Source organism: Ambystoma mexicanum, chromosome 1q (assembly GCF_040938575.1).
Source record: "Ambystoma mexicanum isolate Mex_15411 chromosome 1q, UKY_AmexF1_1, whole genome shotgun sequence".
Classification (NCBI taxonomy): domain Eukaryota; kingdom Metazoa; phylum Chordata; class Amphibia; order Caudata; family Ambystomatidae; genus Ambystoma; species Ambystoma mexicanum.
This window is the reverse complement of record NC_090922.1, coordinates 1,290,964,718-1,290,982,684: the sequence shown is the minus strand read 5'-3', so window position 1 is coordinate 1,290,982,684 and position 17,967 is coordinate 1,290,964,718. Positions and strand designations below refer to the sequence as shown.

Here is a 17,967-nt window from a genome sequence, read left to right as displayed (position 1 = left end):
GACAAGAAACAACAGGTTAGCAAGGCAACCTTTACTCGCAGTGCTTACTCACCTGATCCATCGGCTGCGGCCATTTCTTCACGCTGCACCTCCGCCTGTGAAGACAAAAGCATTGTTATTACTTATCAGCACTCCGCGAATTCCGGATTTCTTCACGCTGCATCGCCGCCTGTGAAGACAAAAGCATTGTTATTACTTACGGGCATTCCGCGGACTCCAGCGCTGCAACCCAACTTCTGAAAGACAAAAGAAGAGACATTAGACAGGTATTTACTTACGCCCATCGCGCTCGTCGCAATAGAACGCCTGCAAATACTCCGGCGCCTCTTCAGCACGAATTAAGCTGCAAGGGGAAAAAGACAATTAGAGCACTTGCATTTACTTACGCATTTCCAGGTGCTCACTCCATCTTCCATCTCAAGAGTCCTGCAAGACAAAAAGGGAAAAGCATTATACAGAGTACTGTTCAATATTAACGTGCCACGCACCTAAAGACTATAAAGACTAAAAAGGTGTCTGGAAACTCACCGCTCGTGCAGTTAACGACGGTCACGATCCTCTGAGTTCAAGAGCCGTATGTTTCACCAGTGAAGGAACTGGCAACGGCACCCTGTACCACACGCAGATGGAGAGTCCAGCATTCACCTATCTAAGGTGAGCACGTTGACCTGGGGGCTCTACGGAGAAGCTAGGAGAGAGAGAGAGAGAGAGAGAGAGGGACATTGAACAACCCAGACCATTAACCCCCATATTCTTTCACCTGCAGAAACCTCACCCTACGAGTTCGACACAGAATGCGAAGAGGTTCGACCCCAGAAGCCAATCGAGTCCTGCACATCACTCTTCGAGTCACAGACACCTTCCTGCCAAGACCAGCGCCTCCGTGGGAATCAGGTGAGCGTTACACGTAGGGGATGTAGTGCCTAGAGCCTCTACCCCTGGATGAGAAAATAAAGGCAGGCAGTTGCACAGCTAGACTGAGCAACTTTGCAGCAAGCTTGGACTCTGAACTTCTCCAAAAAGTCGTCGCCCTTCAGGCCGAAGAGATTCTCACTATCAAAAGCGATGTCAAGAAGCGTATTCTGGACATTAGGTGAGAAGAGTGAACGAAAGCCTGCCTCCTGAGAACCTTAGTCGAACCCATTGAAAGTCCAAAACAGTCTGCCACATCCAGGTCCGTCTGCAAGGACTGTTTGGCCACGTCCTTCCTGTCGTCCACCAACTGCAGGAAACCTATCCGCATGGGATGTACTGGGCAGCCTGCTCAATCGCCTTTCACAAGGCGTAGACGTATTTAGTGAAACTACAGGAGACATTGACCACTTTTTCAAGGCCATGCTAGCAGAGGAAAATATTTTCTTCGCTAAGGTATCTACTTTCTTGCCCTCTCTATCGGTTGGCAAGTTGGATGTGGAAGTGGCTGGTCTGGTGGACACCGTGGCCGCCTGTACCACCAACCCCTCCGGTGACGGGTGAGAAGAAAGGAATGAGGGATCTATTCTTGCCTACCTATATATCTTAGTATGGGCTAAGGTGACCAGAGGTAGGGTGCAAGCAAGCTTTCATTAAGGTGGCAATTTGATCTGCAATAGCCGTGTTGAAAGGCATAGCCCTTTCTGTGGCTGGACCCTAATCGAGGATGTCTGTCAGGTCGTAAACAAACTTGTACTGGCTGGGCTGGGGTATTCCATCCCAGGGTATCCACAACACTATCAACTAAAGCCCTGAACTTTGCATTGGTATGGGCATAACGATGGGCCTGTTGCATTTCGACGTCCGAAGATGTGTCCAACTTGCTGGCGTCATGCAGTACCTCAGCCAAAGCACTGAGGTGTGCTTGGTTGACAAAATAGTCCGTACCACCAGCTCCAGAGTGTATGGGGTGGATATGGCCATCATCAGAGCCAACGATGTCTGCCATTGAGCCGAAAAAAATCAGGTTTCGATTTCGGCATGGAAGACCGCTCAACGGCGGTTGACAGTTGGTTTTGGCGGTCGACACAGACAAAGTCTTAGGCACTGAGGGGGCATTGACAATCATTACCTGTGGCGCAAGGGACAGTCCCAACGTCAAAGGCAGCACCGTTCTGCTCGGCACAGAGGCTGAAGGCTACGCAGACGATGATCGCATCGATACTGGTTTTGCTGTGGGGTCAGAGTCACCAGGCTCCGCTGGAGCTACCAGGGTCTGCTGTATCAGGGGCTCTCCCGCACCCACAGCTGCCTTCTTAAACATTTACAACATTTGGGAGTCCTCCTTTTCGGCTCTGGACACCATCCTTACCACATTTGGAAGAAGAGTCAGAATCGTGGCGGTGGCGTCGCTTCTTCATCTGATAGGAAGATGACGAGTGGCTCCGGGAACGCGTCGGTTTCTCGGTCTTACACCGATCCTCTTCTCCCTTCTCCGGAGTAGGTCCTTCCATTTCAGCCTCCGAGGGCAGAACGGTCGACCATGCAAGTGACTTGGAAGCGGCCAGCCTAGTCCGAGCTTCGCTGCCCGGTCCCTCAACGACTTTGGGTTCATTTTGCCACAAGACGTGCAACTCTTGGCGTCGTGACTGGAGCCGAGGCACCACATGCATATCTCATACGGGTCAGTCACCGACATCTTCGAACCACAGTCTGTGCTGCCGCTGGAAACCTGAGATCAAGGGTACAGACATGGCTGCTCGCATAAATACAACAATTTCGACAAACGTCAAGTGAAAACGAATTCGACAAATGTCGAGTGAAAGGAAATAGACGAGTGAAAAATTGAATAAGCGCAGTGTTCCTCATGAGAAGGTTTGCTGATTGTGCAGAAAAAAGGAACTGCGGTACAGGGGCATAGTGATGCAGTATATGTACGATGACCAACGTGATGTCCAGAGCAGACGACCGAGCATCAGTCCACCGGGTGGTCCAGGCACACATCCAAGGATTGACGATGGCTGGATCCTCAGGAACATGTGGAGACTGGTTGGTCCCACCAGTAAAGGGGTTGAAGCACTGCACAGGGACTTCACAGATCGGGTGGTCCGACAGGGCTTCACCGGGCCAGACGCAGGAAGGGATGCAAAGCAGCTTCAGGAGCCTTCTTCGGATCTTCAGTCAGCTGCTGTAACACAGGATCCTTGGCTCCAATGCTGATCTGAAGAAATGGCTGCAGGAGTCCACTTCTTGTACAAAATCCAGCCAAGCCAAGTCCACCAGTGGTAAGAATCTGCACCATTCAAACAGCCAGCAGCGTCCAATCAGGGACAACCATTGGTTTCACCCATGCCCCACTCACAGACTCTCTGGCTCCAGGAATGGGACCAGACACTCCCACCCACTTCGTGGGGCACACGGGAACATAACTAGCCCGTAAAAGCTAAAGCTTTCCCAAGCAAGGGCATGATCTTATATGGGATTTCTTGACCTGGCAAGGCAGGAAGAAGGCCAAACAACAACATGGTAAAAGAGCAAGCAAAATTCTTGTGGAATTGCAATTCTCCCGCTGATTCCTCATCTGATAGGTTGCTCAGCTGCTCTGAAACCTTTCAACAGGGGATGCCTTTCCTCCACGGCATGGCCATTTTAGGGCAGTAGCCACTTTTAGTAGCAATACAGTAAACGCAAATGTGCACACTAAAAATGTCCAAATCACAAATAAACAAACCATCTTTTAAAACATACAAAAGTAACCAAAAATCCCAAGTATAAAAAGACTTGGGTGATATAAAAGTATCCCCATTGCACTTAACTTCCCTTAAAACGTCATGACAAAAGCAAAAAATGTTGGGGGTCAATAGAACTATGGTGGGAAAGTTGCTAAAAGAGAAATCTTTACAAGTACTAACCTCGCCAACCATTCTCAGGATTGTTTTACGGATTCATTGGCTGACAGGAATCGTACTGCTCGACGTGTTCCTTCCTTAGACACCACACGCAGATACTGTGTCGGTCTGTGATGGACATCTTTTAGCCGCAGTACTGACAGCAGTTAAAACCTGATGCTTTAGGCCCCTACATTTCGGCGTTGTGCCAAGAGTTTTTCTCACTGTAGTGAATCGTTCCGAAAACATCATGCAGGAAAAAGGAACTGAGGCACGTGGGTGTAGTGGCGCGATATACATACTGCCGACGTCGCATCCGGATTGACACGGCCAAGTTAAGAGTCATCGATGGCTGGCGTTGAGTCGTACTATGTCTCCCCGCCCCCCCGTCAGAAAGTTTCAGAGCAGCTGAAAGGGATATCTATCAGATGAAGAATCTGCCGGAGAATGCAATCCATTGAATGCAAGTTACAGAGAATACATAAAAATACAATTATTTATTTAGGCCTTAGACAAACTCTTTAAAAAGAAATCATAAGTATTGCACTTACACATTTGCTATTATATACACTGTAAAGACTGGAGGGGGTCTTTCTGCCTTCTATATGGTTGGGGTAGGAGCACAGAGCACCCTAGACAAGGTTCTCTATGGGATCGCTATGGGCGAGCAACCAAGGCTTAGACAGGCTGGGTCTTAAGTACAATGAATCCCCAAGCCCCCACAAAGGAATGTCCACACACTTATGTGACACAGTCTTTCTACTACCATCAAGATTTAGATGAATAAGGTTCAAGTAAATATACACACCAATCATAACACACTTTGAACTCAGGCAACACTATCCTAATAATGGCAACATTATATATAATCTATGTGGTACCACACTATACTTGGATTCATTAAAAATGCACAAACTGTTGACAGTTTTTTAAAAGCATGAGAATTGCCAAGTAGGCAGTTTAGTTTAGGAAGATTGGCAGTATACTTTCTTTAGACTTAAATAGTGAGACTGTGTGAGGACCCCCTCCAAACCTGGGAAACCTGAAAGGGAAAAGTTAGGTAGTACTTTATCTTGTACATTACACCCAGTCCAAATACGTTCAATAATGATTTGCTTTTCTTCTACAGGTCCCAGGTATTATTGGGGGGGGGGGGGGGTTGGTGGGACGTATGGAGAAACGGGGACTATGGACTAAGAATACGTTAGTCACTACAGTGAGTAACTTATAATTACTCTTGCGTCCCATCCCCTTTCCTCCATACTCTATGGGCGATTACAACTGAATGTAGAAGACCCTTAAACAAATAGGTTCCTGAGAACCGCCTGTCCGAAAGCTGGAATGCGATAACCGTTGCCTTGGTCCTGACTGCGTGGGCATGCATGTTGGCCGGCAGCAGCTTGTGCTGGCCCTCCTACACCTCTCTGATGGCAGAGACCATCCAGCAGGATATGGAAGCCTTAGAGGCCTGATAGCCTGGTCTTGACCCTCCGAATGTGCCTGAAATCCAGGCAGTGCAGCACTCTCTGTGCTTCGTGTTTGGGATCGGGAACAAAATGTAGGAAGGACTATTTCCTCGTTCAAGAGGAAAGCAGACGAAACCTTGGGCAGAAATGCTATGTGTCTCCGCAGGACTAACTTGTACTTGTGAAAGGTAGTATATGGTTCCAAGGCGGCCAGCGCCTGGATTTCGCTGACTCTACGAGGTGAGGCCGACTAGTAAGGCCATCTTGATGGTGACCAGCCTGATGTCCGCGGACGCCATTGGCTCGAACGGTTTGTGTGCCAGGGCACCCAAGACTATGTTAAGGTCCCACACCGGGGGCGGTCTCTTGACGGGTGGGTAGAGCCTTGCGAGGCCCGTCAGAAGTTTCTTGACGATACGTTTGGAGGAGGAGATGCCCTCCTCCGAGTTCCTGTAAACCCCAATGGCTGCGAGGTATGTGCGTCAGGTGTCCACCTGCACGCCTGAGTGCGCGAGGTACGCCGAGAAGGAGAGCACATCGTCCAAGGTGAACGCCAGGGGGTCGAATCGCTTGGAATCTGCCCAGAGGCAGAATCTGGTCCATTTGCTTTTGTACTGGGCCCTGGTAGCCTTGCTCCTGGCGCCATTTATGATCTCGAGATTGGCCTGTGATAGGCTGAGGTGCCGAAGGAAGAGATGACGGGGGCAAGAAGGGAGGTGTAAAGTGAGAATAGGATAGGGTCGAGGACAGAAACTTGCGGAACACCGTAGTCCAAGTGAAGAGTAGAGGAGGTGTGACCGCCCCAAGAAACAGCAAAAGAACGATTTCATGCCGTACGCGCCTACAAGATCTTCTCCTCCTTGACTAGCAGCGCCGCAGAGGAGGAGCCTGAGGTTGATCTGTACAATGATGCCGCAGCACTCACTGAGGAGTGGGGCTGAGGATTGGCCGAGAGCAAGAGTGTATCCCCCTCCATCTGTCTGTACATGGCGTCGATTGACCGGCTGGGCCGAGTGGGGCTTGAGCCAACCCTTCTTGCCCAGGGAGACATCGGTTTGCATTGGAATCCCTGTTTTGGCAGAGGGGCATCGCGTGAGGACTTCAGCCAGGATCCCCTCTGCCGGCTGCTCGACCTCGGGTTGGGGCAGGCCCAGATACTCTGCCAGCCCAGCAAGACGTTTGTGAAAGGCCCTCGCTGAAGATAGCGTGTCCGGATCCTCCTCCTCATCCGTATCCTTAGGATCTGGGGGATCGTATGGAGGAGGAGGCATAGGACGCCAGAGGCTGGGGTACAGGGACCGCGGCTGGAGGCTGAGGAGGCGGCGGAGACTGGTACAGAGCAGCCTGAGGAGTCGGCTGGGAAGCCGGAGAAGGCGGCTGCGCCCAGGCCTGGGGCACTGGCGTCGGCGTCTGTGGTGCCGCTAGCATTGCGAGAAGGACTTCCCTGATGGCGTCTTTGATGATAACCCCCATCCGAGGTGACTTCATTAGGCTGAGGAACCTCTCGAAAAGAACCTCTTCACTGGCAGAGGAGGTGGCAGGGGTTGCCGACGGGGGAGCGGGGAGCTGCTGCATACCCCGTCATTATGGACGCAAAGAGGGTGCCCTGTGCAAAAGAGGAGTAAACTGTAGGCCACATACCTGGTTGAGGCCAGTCCCACCTTGACACTCGTTCTTTGCCGAATTCCTGGAATGGCGTTGGACGGGTTCCTCTGTCTGGCGCAGCGGCCATTTTGTCAAGCTGCCTGCCATGTGCCTGAGAGGTGTTGCTCAGCCCGCTGGGCCCGGCCTCGTCCAAGACTCTTGCGTGTGGATCACAAGGCCTACCCTGCTCCACAGACCTAGGCTCGATAGGTGTGGCACCCTCGACCCAGGGGTCGGTAGAGCTGCTTTTAGGTGCCCCCTCGGACATATTGCCGGTATTAAGGCGTAGCCCCTCAGCCATGGTGCTGGTACAATGGCGGAGCCCCTCAGTTGAAGAGCAGGTATAAGAACCTTTCGGTCCCTCAACACTGTCACCGGGAGAATCTGATGATCCCTCGGCCCGGAGCCCGGTAGCTTCAACCGCCTCAGTGCATGTGCTGGTAGAAGGACCTAACCGGTCTGGTATCATGTTTCACAAAGTTCTTGAGGTCCTCTGGAGGGGACTTCTGGAAGAGCTCCCACCACCTGGCTAGTCTGTTCTTCAGAGCTTTCGGCGACAGCGAGCCACACACTGAACAAGCTTGCCAACTGTGGTCTGGGCCAAGGCAACATAGGCAGAGGGCGTGGGAGTCTGAAGTTGGGAATAGCCCGTTGCAGGCTGACACCTGCTGAACCCTGTAGAAGTCGACATGCGCCGGCGAGCAGCGTGACACCTGAGGACGAGTGCCTGAATGACAAAAAGACAAAAAAGAAGACAAAGAGAAGTAGTATCCGCGTGTGGAATTACTTGGCCGAAGCCAAACCCAGGAACGCTGGTGAATTCAGCACGTTCCCGTTGTCGCAGAAAAGGGGACTGAAGTGTGGCACCGGAGGGTGGAGTCAGGGCAGCGCATGCTCCCCTGTGCGCCTCTAAATTTAAAGGGGATGAAGGTTTTTTTCTGGTGAAAAAGGTTCTGTCTCCCATCCCTTGGAAGGGATGCCCATACAGTATGGAGGAAAGGGGTCGGGACGTAAGAGTATGTGATATTAACTTTCTTGACAGCTGTTTCGGCATTTCCGCCTCAGCCGTCACGCAGTGTTGATGTGCACCGTTCGCCACAGTGTGTATGATCGCCATGTGGTAAATACTTCGGCTGAAACCATGCGGGTGTGGTTGGCGTGCTGTCGGTAGGCGTCAACCAACGGTGCGCAGCAATCTGATGACTAAGTCATCGCTGTATAGCTCGGGGGGGTTATTGCTTATGGGAAGAGGTGTGTGTGTGTGTGTGTACATCGGCATCGCCAGAGGCCTTCCTCATAGCTGCGACTGCCTATTGAAGCTGGGAACAGGCGTGAGGGAACTGGAGGGTACCACAGTTGTGTCTTCGAGCTCTGAGTCAGAGTCTCGGCTGACTAGGCATTCTTGGTCTAACTCAAACATCCCGGCAGCCGTCTCCCACTCCGCCAGCATGGCATATGCCACCCACCTTTTGGTTCTGCGCTCCTTTATGTTCTTTGGCCTAAAGAGCTACACGCAGTACAACAGGACTCAAGTTGATCACGAGGGAGACAGTGGTTACAAACTAGGTTTGTCTACCAATGGGAATTTCCTGTTGCAGTTAGTGCAAAACTTAAAGCGTACGCTCCATAATGGAGGCTGGAGAAAGGCAGCAAGATGCTTACTGGAGGATGCAATTCCTTTTGCTTTATACTTAATTTGATTCCCACATGTAACATGCAATATATTGGCCCAAAACATAGTGAAACCCCCAACCGTTGGGCTCTATTTAAGCAGAAAGAAAACATACAAACTTTAGAACATGTATTGATCGCTGGCGCAACAATGCAAAAGATTGTTACTGTTCGGCAGATTTACTGATAATGAGCTGTGACTGACAACACAAGAGTTTTGGGGAAGGTTGTCAAGTGGAAATGAGACTTCATTGTCAATAGCGGTATCAACATTTTGATATCTTATTCATTTTATTGAGATACGATGGTAAAGATTTTTTTGCGAAATTAACTTGCGACTCAGTCTTTTAATGAATCTTTGTACGATGCCACTAAATCAATGGTCACGCGTTGGAAATTTCTACTTAATGATCTGCATGTATCCTTTTTAAATGACTCTTCCCTTTTTAAAAGCTTAACCATTTTAACTATGGATTATTAGAGGACATTTTTACTTTGCATTTTGAGGACTATAGCTTTGTGATTATGAATTATATTAGAATCATGTGAAATTAATCAAATGTAAAGGGAAAAGAAGACGTTGAGATGAGGGTTCACTTCGAATTGTTAGGTAATGTGTGTTTGTTGAACATGCATGATTTTATTCTATTGATTTCTTAAGTTTATAATGTGGAAGGTTTACCATGATCAACCAATTCACATTTAAAAAAAGAAGAAAGCAATGCATGTGTATTGCAAGGGAAAGGATCTATATCTTTAGCTCTACACCAGCTGCAAAACTGCTCTTCTAGCCGAAGGCAACACCTTCATAACATCTTTTGGGAGGTCCGAATCTTTATATCTTAGCCTCTCAGAAACCATGTATGAATGTTCAGAGATCAGATTCCTGGGTGAAAAAGATGGCCTCCTTCTTGGGAGAGTAGGGGGAAGGCGGAATGGAAGGCAGATGGACATATCTAGAAGGTCGGGATACAACTTCCTCCTGGTCCAACTAGGATCATTGATTTCTAGAACTTCAACCTCCTGATGACATGAGTTATGAAGGGGACTGGTGGGAATGTGTACAGAAGTGGAAATTTCCAGTTTACTACAAAGGTGTCTCCCAGAGCACCTCTCAGAGGAAATTCCCTGGTGCAGAACAGGTTGCACTCCTTTTGATACTAGTGACGAACAGATATTCAAAGGTTGAAGATCTCTAGAAGAACTTGTCGTATCAATTTCCAAAAGTGGGAGATCGTGACATGCCTGCTCAGAGAGTTCATGATATTTTCTACTCCGGGTAGGTGAACCGCCGACTGAGATCCCATTTTGTAGCGCCCAAACCCAGAGACGCATTGCCTCCATGAACAGTGGTAGTGACCGTGCCTCTCCTCTTTTGTTGAGGTAATGCTTGGCCACTGTGTTGTCCGTCATTATCAGGACGGTCTTAACGCCCTGTATGTAAGGTAAAACGGCCATCAGCGCAAGTCTGATCACCCTCAGCTCAAACAGGTTTATGTGCAGACCGCTCATGTGAGCATCCCATCCCGGGAGGGAAACATCTGTGACTACAGGTTACTCGGGAAAAGGTTCTCTTCGCAGGCCTACCACAGGAGATCCTGCGCGTGATTGCTCAGGACATGAAGAAAGTCAGTCATCATGCCGAAGAACTGTGACTATTGGGATCTGAGGGCCCACTGGAGGGAATTCATCCTTTGGAGGGGAGGGGGGAGGAGGGGGTGGGGAAGTAGTGGTTCTGGCAACAGGAAACTGCAGGATGCCATGATGCCCGGCAAGCTCAGGAAATCAACTACCGGTACATATTGGGCGCTCCAAAATCTTGTTACCATCTGCAGGATATGTTGAGCCCAAAACCTGGGATGCGTAGCCTTCCCGCGGAAGAGTCCAGGACTGCTCCAATGAATTGCAGCTTTTGAGGTGGTGTCACCAGGGACTTCTTGAAGTTGAGGGAGAATCCCAGTTTGTGGAGAGAGTGGCGGGTGCTGTTGAGATGATCCAGAGCCTGTTTGGAAGAACAGGCTCTTATCAGCCAATCCTCTATCTAGGGAAAGATGTGAATTAGATTCGCTGCCACCACCACCATCAACTTGGTGAAGACCCTTGTGGCGTAGGTGAGCCCCAAAAGCAGTACTCAAAATTGATAGTGAGAACTGCCAATGTCGAACCTCAGGTATTTTCTGTGCTTGGGATGTATTGGAACATGAAAGTAAGCATCCCGAAGAATTAGTGACACCATCCATTCCTGGAGCTGAAGGGCGGGAGGATCTGCAAAAGAGTGACCATATTGAATTTGTCTTTCCTGAGAACTAGTTCAAGAGACTAAGGTTGATGGATGGGTCGCAGTCCTATGTTTTTATTGGGAACCAAAAAATAGGTGGAGTACCAACCGTGGTATTGTTCTGCTACAGGTACCTTCTCCACAGCATCTTTCTCCAACAGAGAAAGAAACTCCTGTAGAATGAGCGGATCTGGTTTCCAAAGAGATTGCTCGCTCGGGGGACAATATGGGGGTCTTTGAAGAAATGGGAGACAGTACCCTTGGGATACTGTCTGTAGTGCCCATGCATCAGAAGTAATGAGTTGCTGAGTCAATCTGCCTCCCACTGGGGTTCTGTGAGCAAAGTGCTCAGAAAGGTTCTGGGGCTCTGGCAGAGGACAATGAAGAGGTTGCTGCCCGAGCAGTTTTTAATCCACGGCTTCTTGGGGCACGTGTGAGCCTCCTTTGTCCTCGTCTCCAGGTAGCTTGACCTCTTCCTCTTTGGCCAAAAAGGAGTATTCCCGAAAGGAACACACTCTCGAAGCTTGTAAAGGAGGGTGTTGTTGCAGCAGACCAATTACTGTCCCAAAGGATTTTGCTGCAGCCTTTGAAGTTTGTTGTATGCCTTTGGCCCAAATAAGTTAGACCCATCAAAGTGCATATCCAGAGTCTAGAGTGGACAGTGGCAGCAAACCCAGACTTGCATAGCCATGGACATTCCTTGATAATCGCATTAGAGCCCATACACCAGCCAAAGTAGTCTGACGCATCAAGGCCTGACCGAAGGGAATGGCAAGAGGCCTCTTTAACATCATTAATGAGATTATTGAACCATCTCTCATCTCACCTTCAGGAATGTTTTCTGCAGCTTGGGAAACTACATTCCACAATGTATAGGTGTATTTTGCCAGAGCACAATATGCATTAATGGCTTTTGAAGCAATGCTTCCAGCAGAGAATATCTTAGTGCGTCCTACTTCTAATCGTGCCTATCCGGTTGGGCTGGGGGGGGAAAGGGATGGGGCCAGATAAGTTATGGCCTTTGAAGTGGGGGTAGCTGCCTACACCACCAAACTCTCTGCTGTTGAGTGTCTGGAAAGAATATCACGGTCCACAGTAGTCGGTCTGTATTTCTTCAACAACTCCCTGTTCACAGCCGGAGTGGTGTCAGGTTTTTGCCAGTTTTTCAAAATGATTCCTTTTAGTGCTGTATGCAAGGGCAGCATAGGCACCTTAGGAGGGTCTCTATCCAAGGTGTCTTTAAGACCATCCTGAGTAATGTCCTTATCAGGACGGCCCCAAAACAGATATGTTATGCGTACCATCTTCTATGTAACTCATCGACCTGCACGATGATGGTCCTGCACATTTGTATACTATTACTGTATCTTGTATAATATGTATAACTTTTACTGTATCCTGTATAATCTGTAACGATGTAAGTTTCGCATTATCCTACCTGCTGCGCCCTTCTACCTATGGGTCTGGAGCGCATTAGAAATAAAACAAACAAACAAACAAATAATCGATCAACCTGTTCATGACCATTCTATAGGCTGCATTTGGGTGAAAACGCACATCTAGCCTCTGGGGAGGTACCTAGAACACTTGCTTCCTTCCGACAAGTAGCTAGGTTTTCTAGACAGGATTGATCCGAGATCAATGCTTCTGGAACATTAGAAGTTCCAAAATATTCATTCCCAAAGGGATAAACGTTTTGTTCCTCAAAAATGGACCTAGAGGATTTGAAGAAATCGGTCTTCGACTGAGGTTTGAAGCTCAAAGGTGGGTCTGAGGTTGACGAAGGTCCCTTCGACTCGTTCGACGAGAAAGTCAGACGTTTTTGATTCAATGTTGTCTCTGTGGCCAACGCTACACGAGACGACATCCCTGAGGTTTCAGTCAGTCTTTGCTTTTTGGTGAGCGGTTCAAAGCCTTACTGGATTCCCTGCCAGTCTTGGAAGACGCAGTGGGATTAATGAACTTTTTCAGCTCTTTCAAGGGACCAGGCGGGGCTGCATTCGGGAATACTTACACCATTTCTTTCACTGAACTTTCCCCATTCGGCCACTGAAGCAGTCTTATCAGGAAAACGCACCCGACTCTTGTCAGCCGAGGATCCAGAAGATGAGGAACAACATCATTGTTTCTTCGACTTCTTTCTTGACGACGGAGAAGAGTGACAAGAGTCACCCCAGGACCTCAGCATTTGGAATGTTTAGAGCCATGGAGCTCCTAACTTGCGACAATTTTCTCTTCAAAAGGTGTGGAAGACAGATACTTGGAAACCGACCGACCTAGGGTGAGTTTCCACCTGCTCTCTTTCAAGGCCTTACTTGTCATCGATTGGCAGGTGACACATGTGATAACTTTGTGCTCTTCTCCAATGCACCAGAGATAAATCCTGTGTGAATCAGTGTTCGTCATCTTCGAGTTACAGTCCGCACATCTCTCAAAGACAGTCTTCGGTATAGCCATCATGAAGATTTACTCAAAAGTAAAGACGTTCAATTCACTGAGGCGTTCCGAGAGCATGCTGTGGAAAAACAGAACTGAGGCAACGGGGACCATGCATGCTATTTATAATGTCATTGATGTCCAGACATGAGAATGCTATCCACTGAGGGACATCGACTTGATGCAGTGGAGCGCCCTATGCTGTCAAAAACTTTTCCAAGATGTCAAAGCAGGATTTATATATATCTAAGATGAGGAATCCACGGCAGAACACAATCCATTGGAATTGGGAAACTTTAAATCTGCAGTTTAGTCCTGCACTCTTTCCAACGCATGGCGCTTGATAAGTCTTTCCAGGGTGGGTTGTGGTGTCGGTGCCAAGTCTTTCTGGGATGTTACAATAGCTTGCTGGACCAGTTTTGCCGTTTCCGATCTGTTCGCAAAGCCAGCAATTTCACTTTAGGCGTGTTACAAATGCCAGTTCATATCATCTGCTGCATGGCCCCATAGGACAGGTAGTCGTGAAGTGAGATAAATCGAATTCTGGCCGGAATAGGTACCAACAGTGGTACCTTTCTCATGCAAAAGGAAGAAATATAGGTGAGGCAGAGACTGGCGCTCTCCCAACTCCCACACCTCGACTCTGGGTAGGACTGGCTCTGAAGAAAACTGTGGTAGGCCTGCTACTTCAGGTTGCGAGAGTCCCCTACCCCCCTGACTGGTTGAAGTTCTGACCCTGTCTCAAGTTGAAAGTCTCCATGCAAAGGATCAATAACAGAAAATGCTTTCCTGGAAGACACTTATAGAAGGTAAATATGGAAAAGAAGGGGCTCATTTATGGCTGAGCTATAGACAAGTGGCTGTTTATGAGGCGAGGCATTTTACATACAAGGAAAGAGTTTAGAGTTGAGGGGTTTAACAAAAAGCGTTAAGAGGAAATGAAGTTATATGCAAATTAAACTAAAAATCCCTTTTTAACAGTACAGAAACATTTAGACCACAGATGCTAGCTAACAGCAAAGAAGACTTTGAAACTAGTTGCAGGATATTAACATTGTGAAAGGGTCTAATTCTGACATAATTGATTTGTTCTTCCTTCTATAGGAGAGAAAACAATGAACACCTACTTTGTTATATGGCAAAAGGAAACAGTTGTGTGCTGGGGTGTGTGTTTGTGTGGGTGTGGAATGGATGGTGAGTGCATGTGAGGAAGCGGGTGTGGTTTCAATATCGAAACAATTGCTTTTGTTTTACTATACCTGAGCTGCTTAGCCTTTTCCGAATCCCAACTGGAAATAAGCTGTTATTACTTTCTTTAATAGGTTGGCTGCTGCCAACCAGGTCAAGGCGTCCTGCTGCTGCTGCCCATGATAGTCGCATAAAACAAGCTACAGTGGAAGTGAAATCATTTACTTCCATAGTCTGAAGGGAAGGAAAAAGGACGTTTGTTAGTGCAGGATAACAAACAATCAGTTAAAGTAAAAAACAAAAGGAGCACAGTTTATTCTTTAAAGCTTTCCCCCCATGTATTTCATTCTAACAAAGCAAACAAGTATATGCAAGTGAAAAACCTTCACTACCTATATTGAATAAGAGTATGCGGGTATCTGCGCATGTGAGTGATTCAAAGTCACTTCAGCCAAGTTAAACATGCCACAGCACCACCCAGTAGCCTTCACTGGAAGTTCATCCCCAGTTTAGAGCCACATGAGAGGAGTATTGTGTGTATGCAAATTAGTTCAAACGCAAGCCTTATGTTCCAGGAAATTTGATTTTTCTTACAAGACAATGCTATTTTTATAAAGAGCTTCTTCAACCCAAGACACAGTTCAAGGCTGCAAACAAATGCACAACGGATTCATCTTTGTTAGGGATCATCAATGCAATAAACATTCATATAGCGCCCTACAGTCAAGGTGAAACTGGTTTACATTGGAGTTTTTCAAAATTATATTGCTAATACATTTCAAATGACTTATTTGGATGAAATGTTCAAAACAGATCCGTGTCTCGAAACTGGAAATTTTGGTGAAAAATTATTAAACGGTTCTAAGGTTTAAAAAACAGATTTTCACCTAATCCCATTAATTTGCATATAGAGAAAAAAGGGCTTCGATCCATCCCCCGTGGAAGGAAAACCAATGGACAGATTTGCACCATATAAGAAACAAGTTGAGAACAAAGTGTTGCAGATGTGCTTTTTGTTGGTATGCTGTAAATCTGTCTGGACAGGATGCCATGTTTTTGGTTAAAGACGTATTAAAAACAAAAGGGTTGGGAAAAGGTCTTTCTGAACCTTGTCTAAGAGGAATTTCCTTACCTAAAACTAAAAACTAAGGATTTGTCTGTCAGGATGTCAAAATCAAAACTGTCCTTATTTACTTAATTATTTTTGCATTTATATAGCGCTATGAAACCTCAGGCATCTGAGCACCGCTTATTACCCACGGTGTGTGGTGCTCATTTATCGACCAAGGAAGGATGAAAGGCTGAGTTTGGCACTGTCTGGATTCGAAACTGCGTTAGCAGTTTCTGTACCGATGTCAAAGCGAGTGCTCTACTCGCTGTGCTAACTGACCGGCATGTCCTTGTGTCCAAAAGTTCTATTCTGACTCACACTATAATCCAAAACTATAAGGTGAAAAGGGACATGTCTTTAACCATAGGTGATTGCAAAAAGAGTTCATAAAGGAAAATTGAACAGCTCCAACATAGAAGTTCTCCAAGGTCGAAGAGCTTTGGTTCCAGAGGGCGATTCCCTTGCCCTGGATTCTTGAATAATGCAAACGATTCTTGACCTAACAGTTCTTTGTGTCTTTCTTGGCCCACAACAATACTGTTATGTACAAAGCTGCTTAGCCTTGTAGTTCCACTTCTTTCAAAAGTTCCTTTTTGTTTAGCAAACAGTTCCTTCTTGTGACTTCCTGTAGACTTGCAACTGACTGGTATACTCCACTGCCAGCACTTCTTATGCACTTGTGATTACCGGGTATACTCTCCGGCCAGGGCTTTTGAAATTCACACACACTTGTAACTGCCTGGTTTACCTGCCTTCCAGGACTTCTTAATTTCATACGTGGTTCCTCTTTCACTACCACAGTTGCACATACCTCTTATTTTGGTAAGTTACATCTCCTTGATACATTTGTTTCAGATTCTCCTCATATTGGCATTCTATACACTCCTATATGGCTTGCGCCCTGATTTGCAATATGCCTTCTTGGTTTTCAATTAGTCCCTTTGTCTGTTTCTGCGGCTTTAATCGTTATATTTTGTACATGGCGCAGTTGCTGAAATGCCCTGGGGTTCCCACTATGCCTGGGTTGACTCACCAGCTGTGTGGCGTCTTCGGTTCCATGACTGCGTAAGCGGGAAATGTTTTGCCACCCACATTCCACTCTGGACTGCTTTTGTGTCGTTCTGATCCCTCTCGCGGCTTCGCTTCTGCACGCCTGTCCTATTCTAGGTCCTCGAAGGGGAAACGCTGCTTTCTTTGGTAGCCAAACACCCATGAGTCTTCCACTGGCTCCCGGCATGCCAGCGGTGCGTTCTGCCGTAACAGCATTTCTTTGCTTCCTGGCTGGTGAGCCGCTCGGCTTTGCCACATCAATTCATGCTTCCAAGCTCCACAAGCCTTGCAGAGAGGTGCAACGACTTCTCCCAAACAGCAGCAGCCTTTTAGAGTTTGTCTTCAATCTCTAAATGTCCCACACACAGGTGCATTGCGAAAACAACTAAAATGCACATTGAGCTTGAGGCACTTTCTGCTCTGAATTGCTCCTTCGTTCTTCCTCGTCCCAGTACCTCAGTAATTGTGGGAAACGTCCATTGATGTTCATTGATACAGATTACTTGGAACATTACTTTCAATGGTTCAGTATGATGAGCCAGTTCTATATGATGGATAATTAGAACTGGAAAGGGCAGTCGTGGAGCTTTTACATTTTAGAACAGGGATGGATGTTTGGCTTATAGGCTTTTGGGAAAGGGATTCTCCATTTTCCCTAAATTGGGTATAGATGTATGGCAATAGGCCACTCGGGTATTGGGTATCAAGGGTTCTCCTTCATGGACAAATTGGGAATCCCATGTCTCATCCAAACAAGCCATGACATCTCCCGGAGGCTGTCTCCTCCCATGTGATCCTCCCTCATATACCACCCGCAGGTCCAGATCAGGTAGCGGCTGACGTCCCCTGGCCACATGGGAGGAGGTTACCACCGGGGGATCAGTGATAACGCCATTGGATTTATCACAGAACACACTCAGGTTAGCCAAACCCAACCAAGGTGAGGTAGAAGAGCAGCAAGGTTTAGTATCAGAAACAGTGTGAGAGTCGTCTAGAGCTACAATGAGTCCACACAGAGCAAAACTAGTAATTCCAGTAAGGCAGTTAAGTATAAAAATACAATGATTAGGCCTTTAGTTACACACCAAGGAGAAACAAATTCCAGTTAAATATTGTCACACAAAACCCTTTTAAAACAGATATCTGCATTCTACCTTAGGAGACATAGAACAACATTTAATTCAAAGGCCAGTACACACAGGTAAGTACTGAGATGCATAGACAGTACTCTTTAGAATAATCACAAAACAGCCCCTTCTACTCTTAGGTTCAACCCTGTGGGGCCGTGTAGCCTAATGTCACGGTTTCCATTCAAAACCGTCC

At 47.4% G+C, this 17,967-nt stretch overlaps 1 protein-coding gene across 2 annotated transcripts in view; it reads right to left on the bottom strand.

Moving 5' to 3' along the window:
- USP24 (ubiquitin specific peptidase 24) overlaps positions 1 to 17,967 on the bottom strand; it is a 2,799,104-nt gene that overhangs the window by 1,956,520 nt on the left and 824,617 nt on the right. For both annotated transcript variants that reach the window (XM_069642114.1, XM_069642115.1), the window contains exon 34: positions 14,555 to 14,717. In XM_069642114.1, the coding sequence (XP_069498215.1) occupies positions 14,555 to 14,717 (163 nt within the window). The remainder of the gene's footprint in view (positions 1 to 14,554; positions 14,718 to 17,967) is intronic.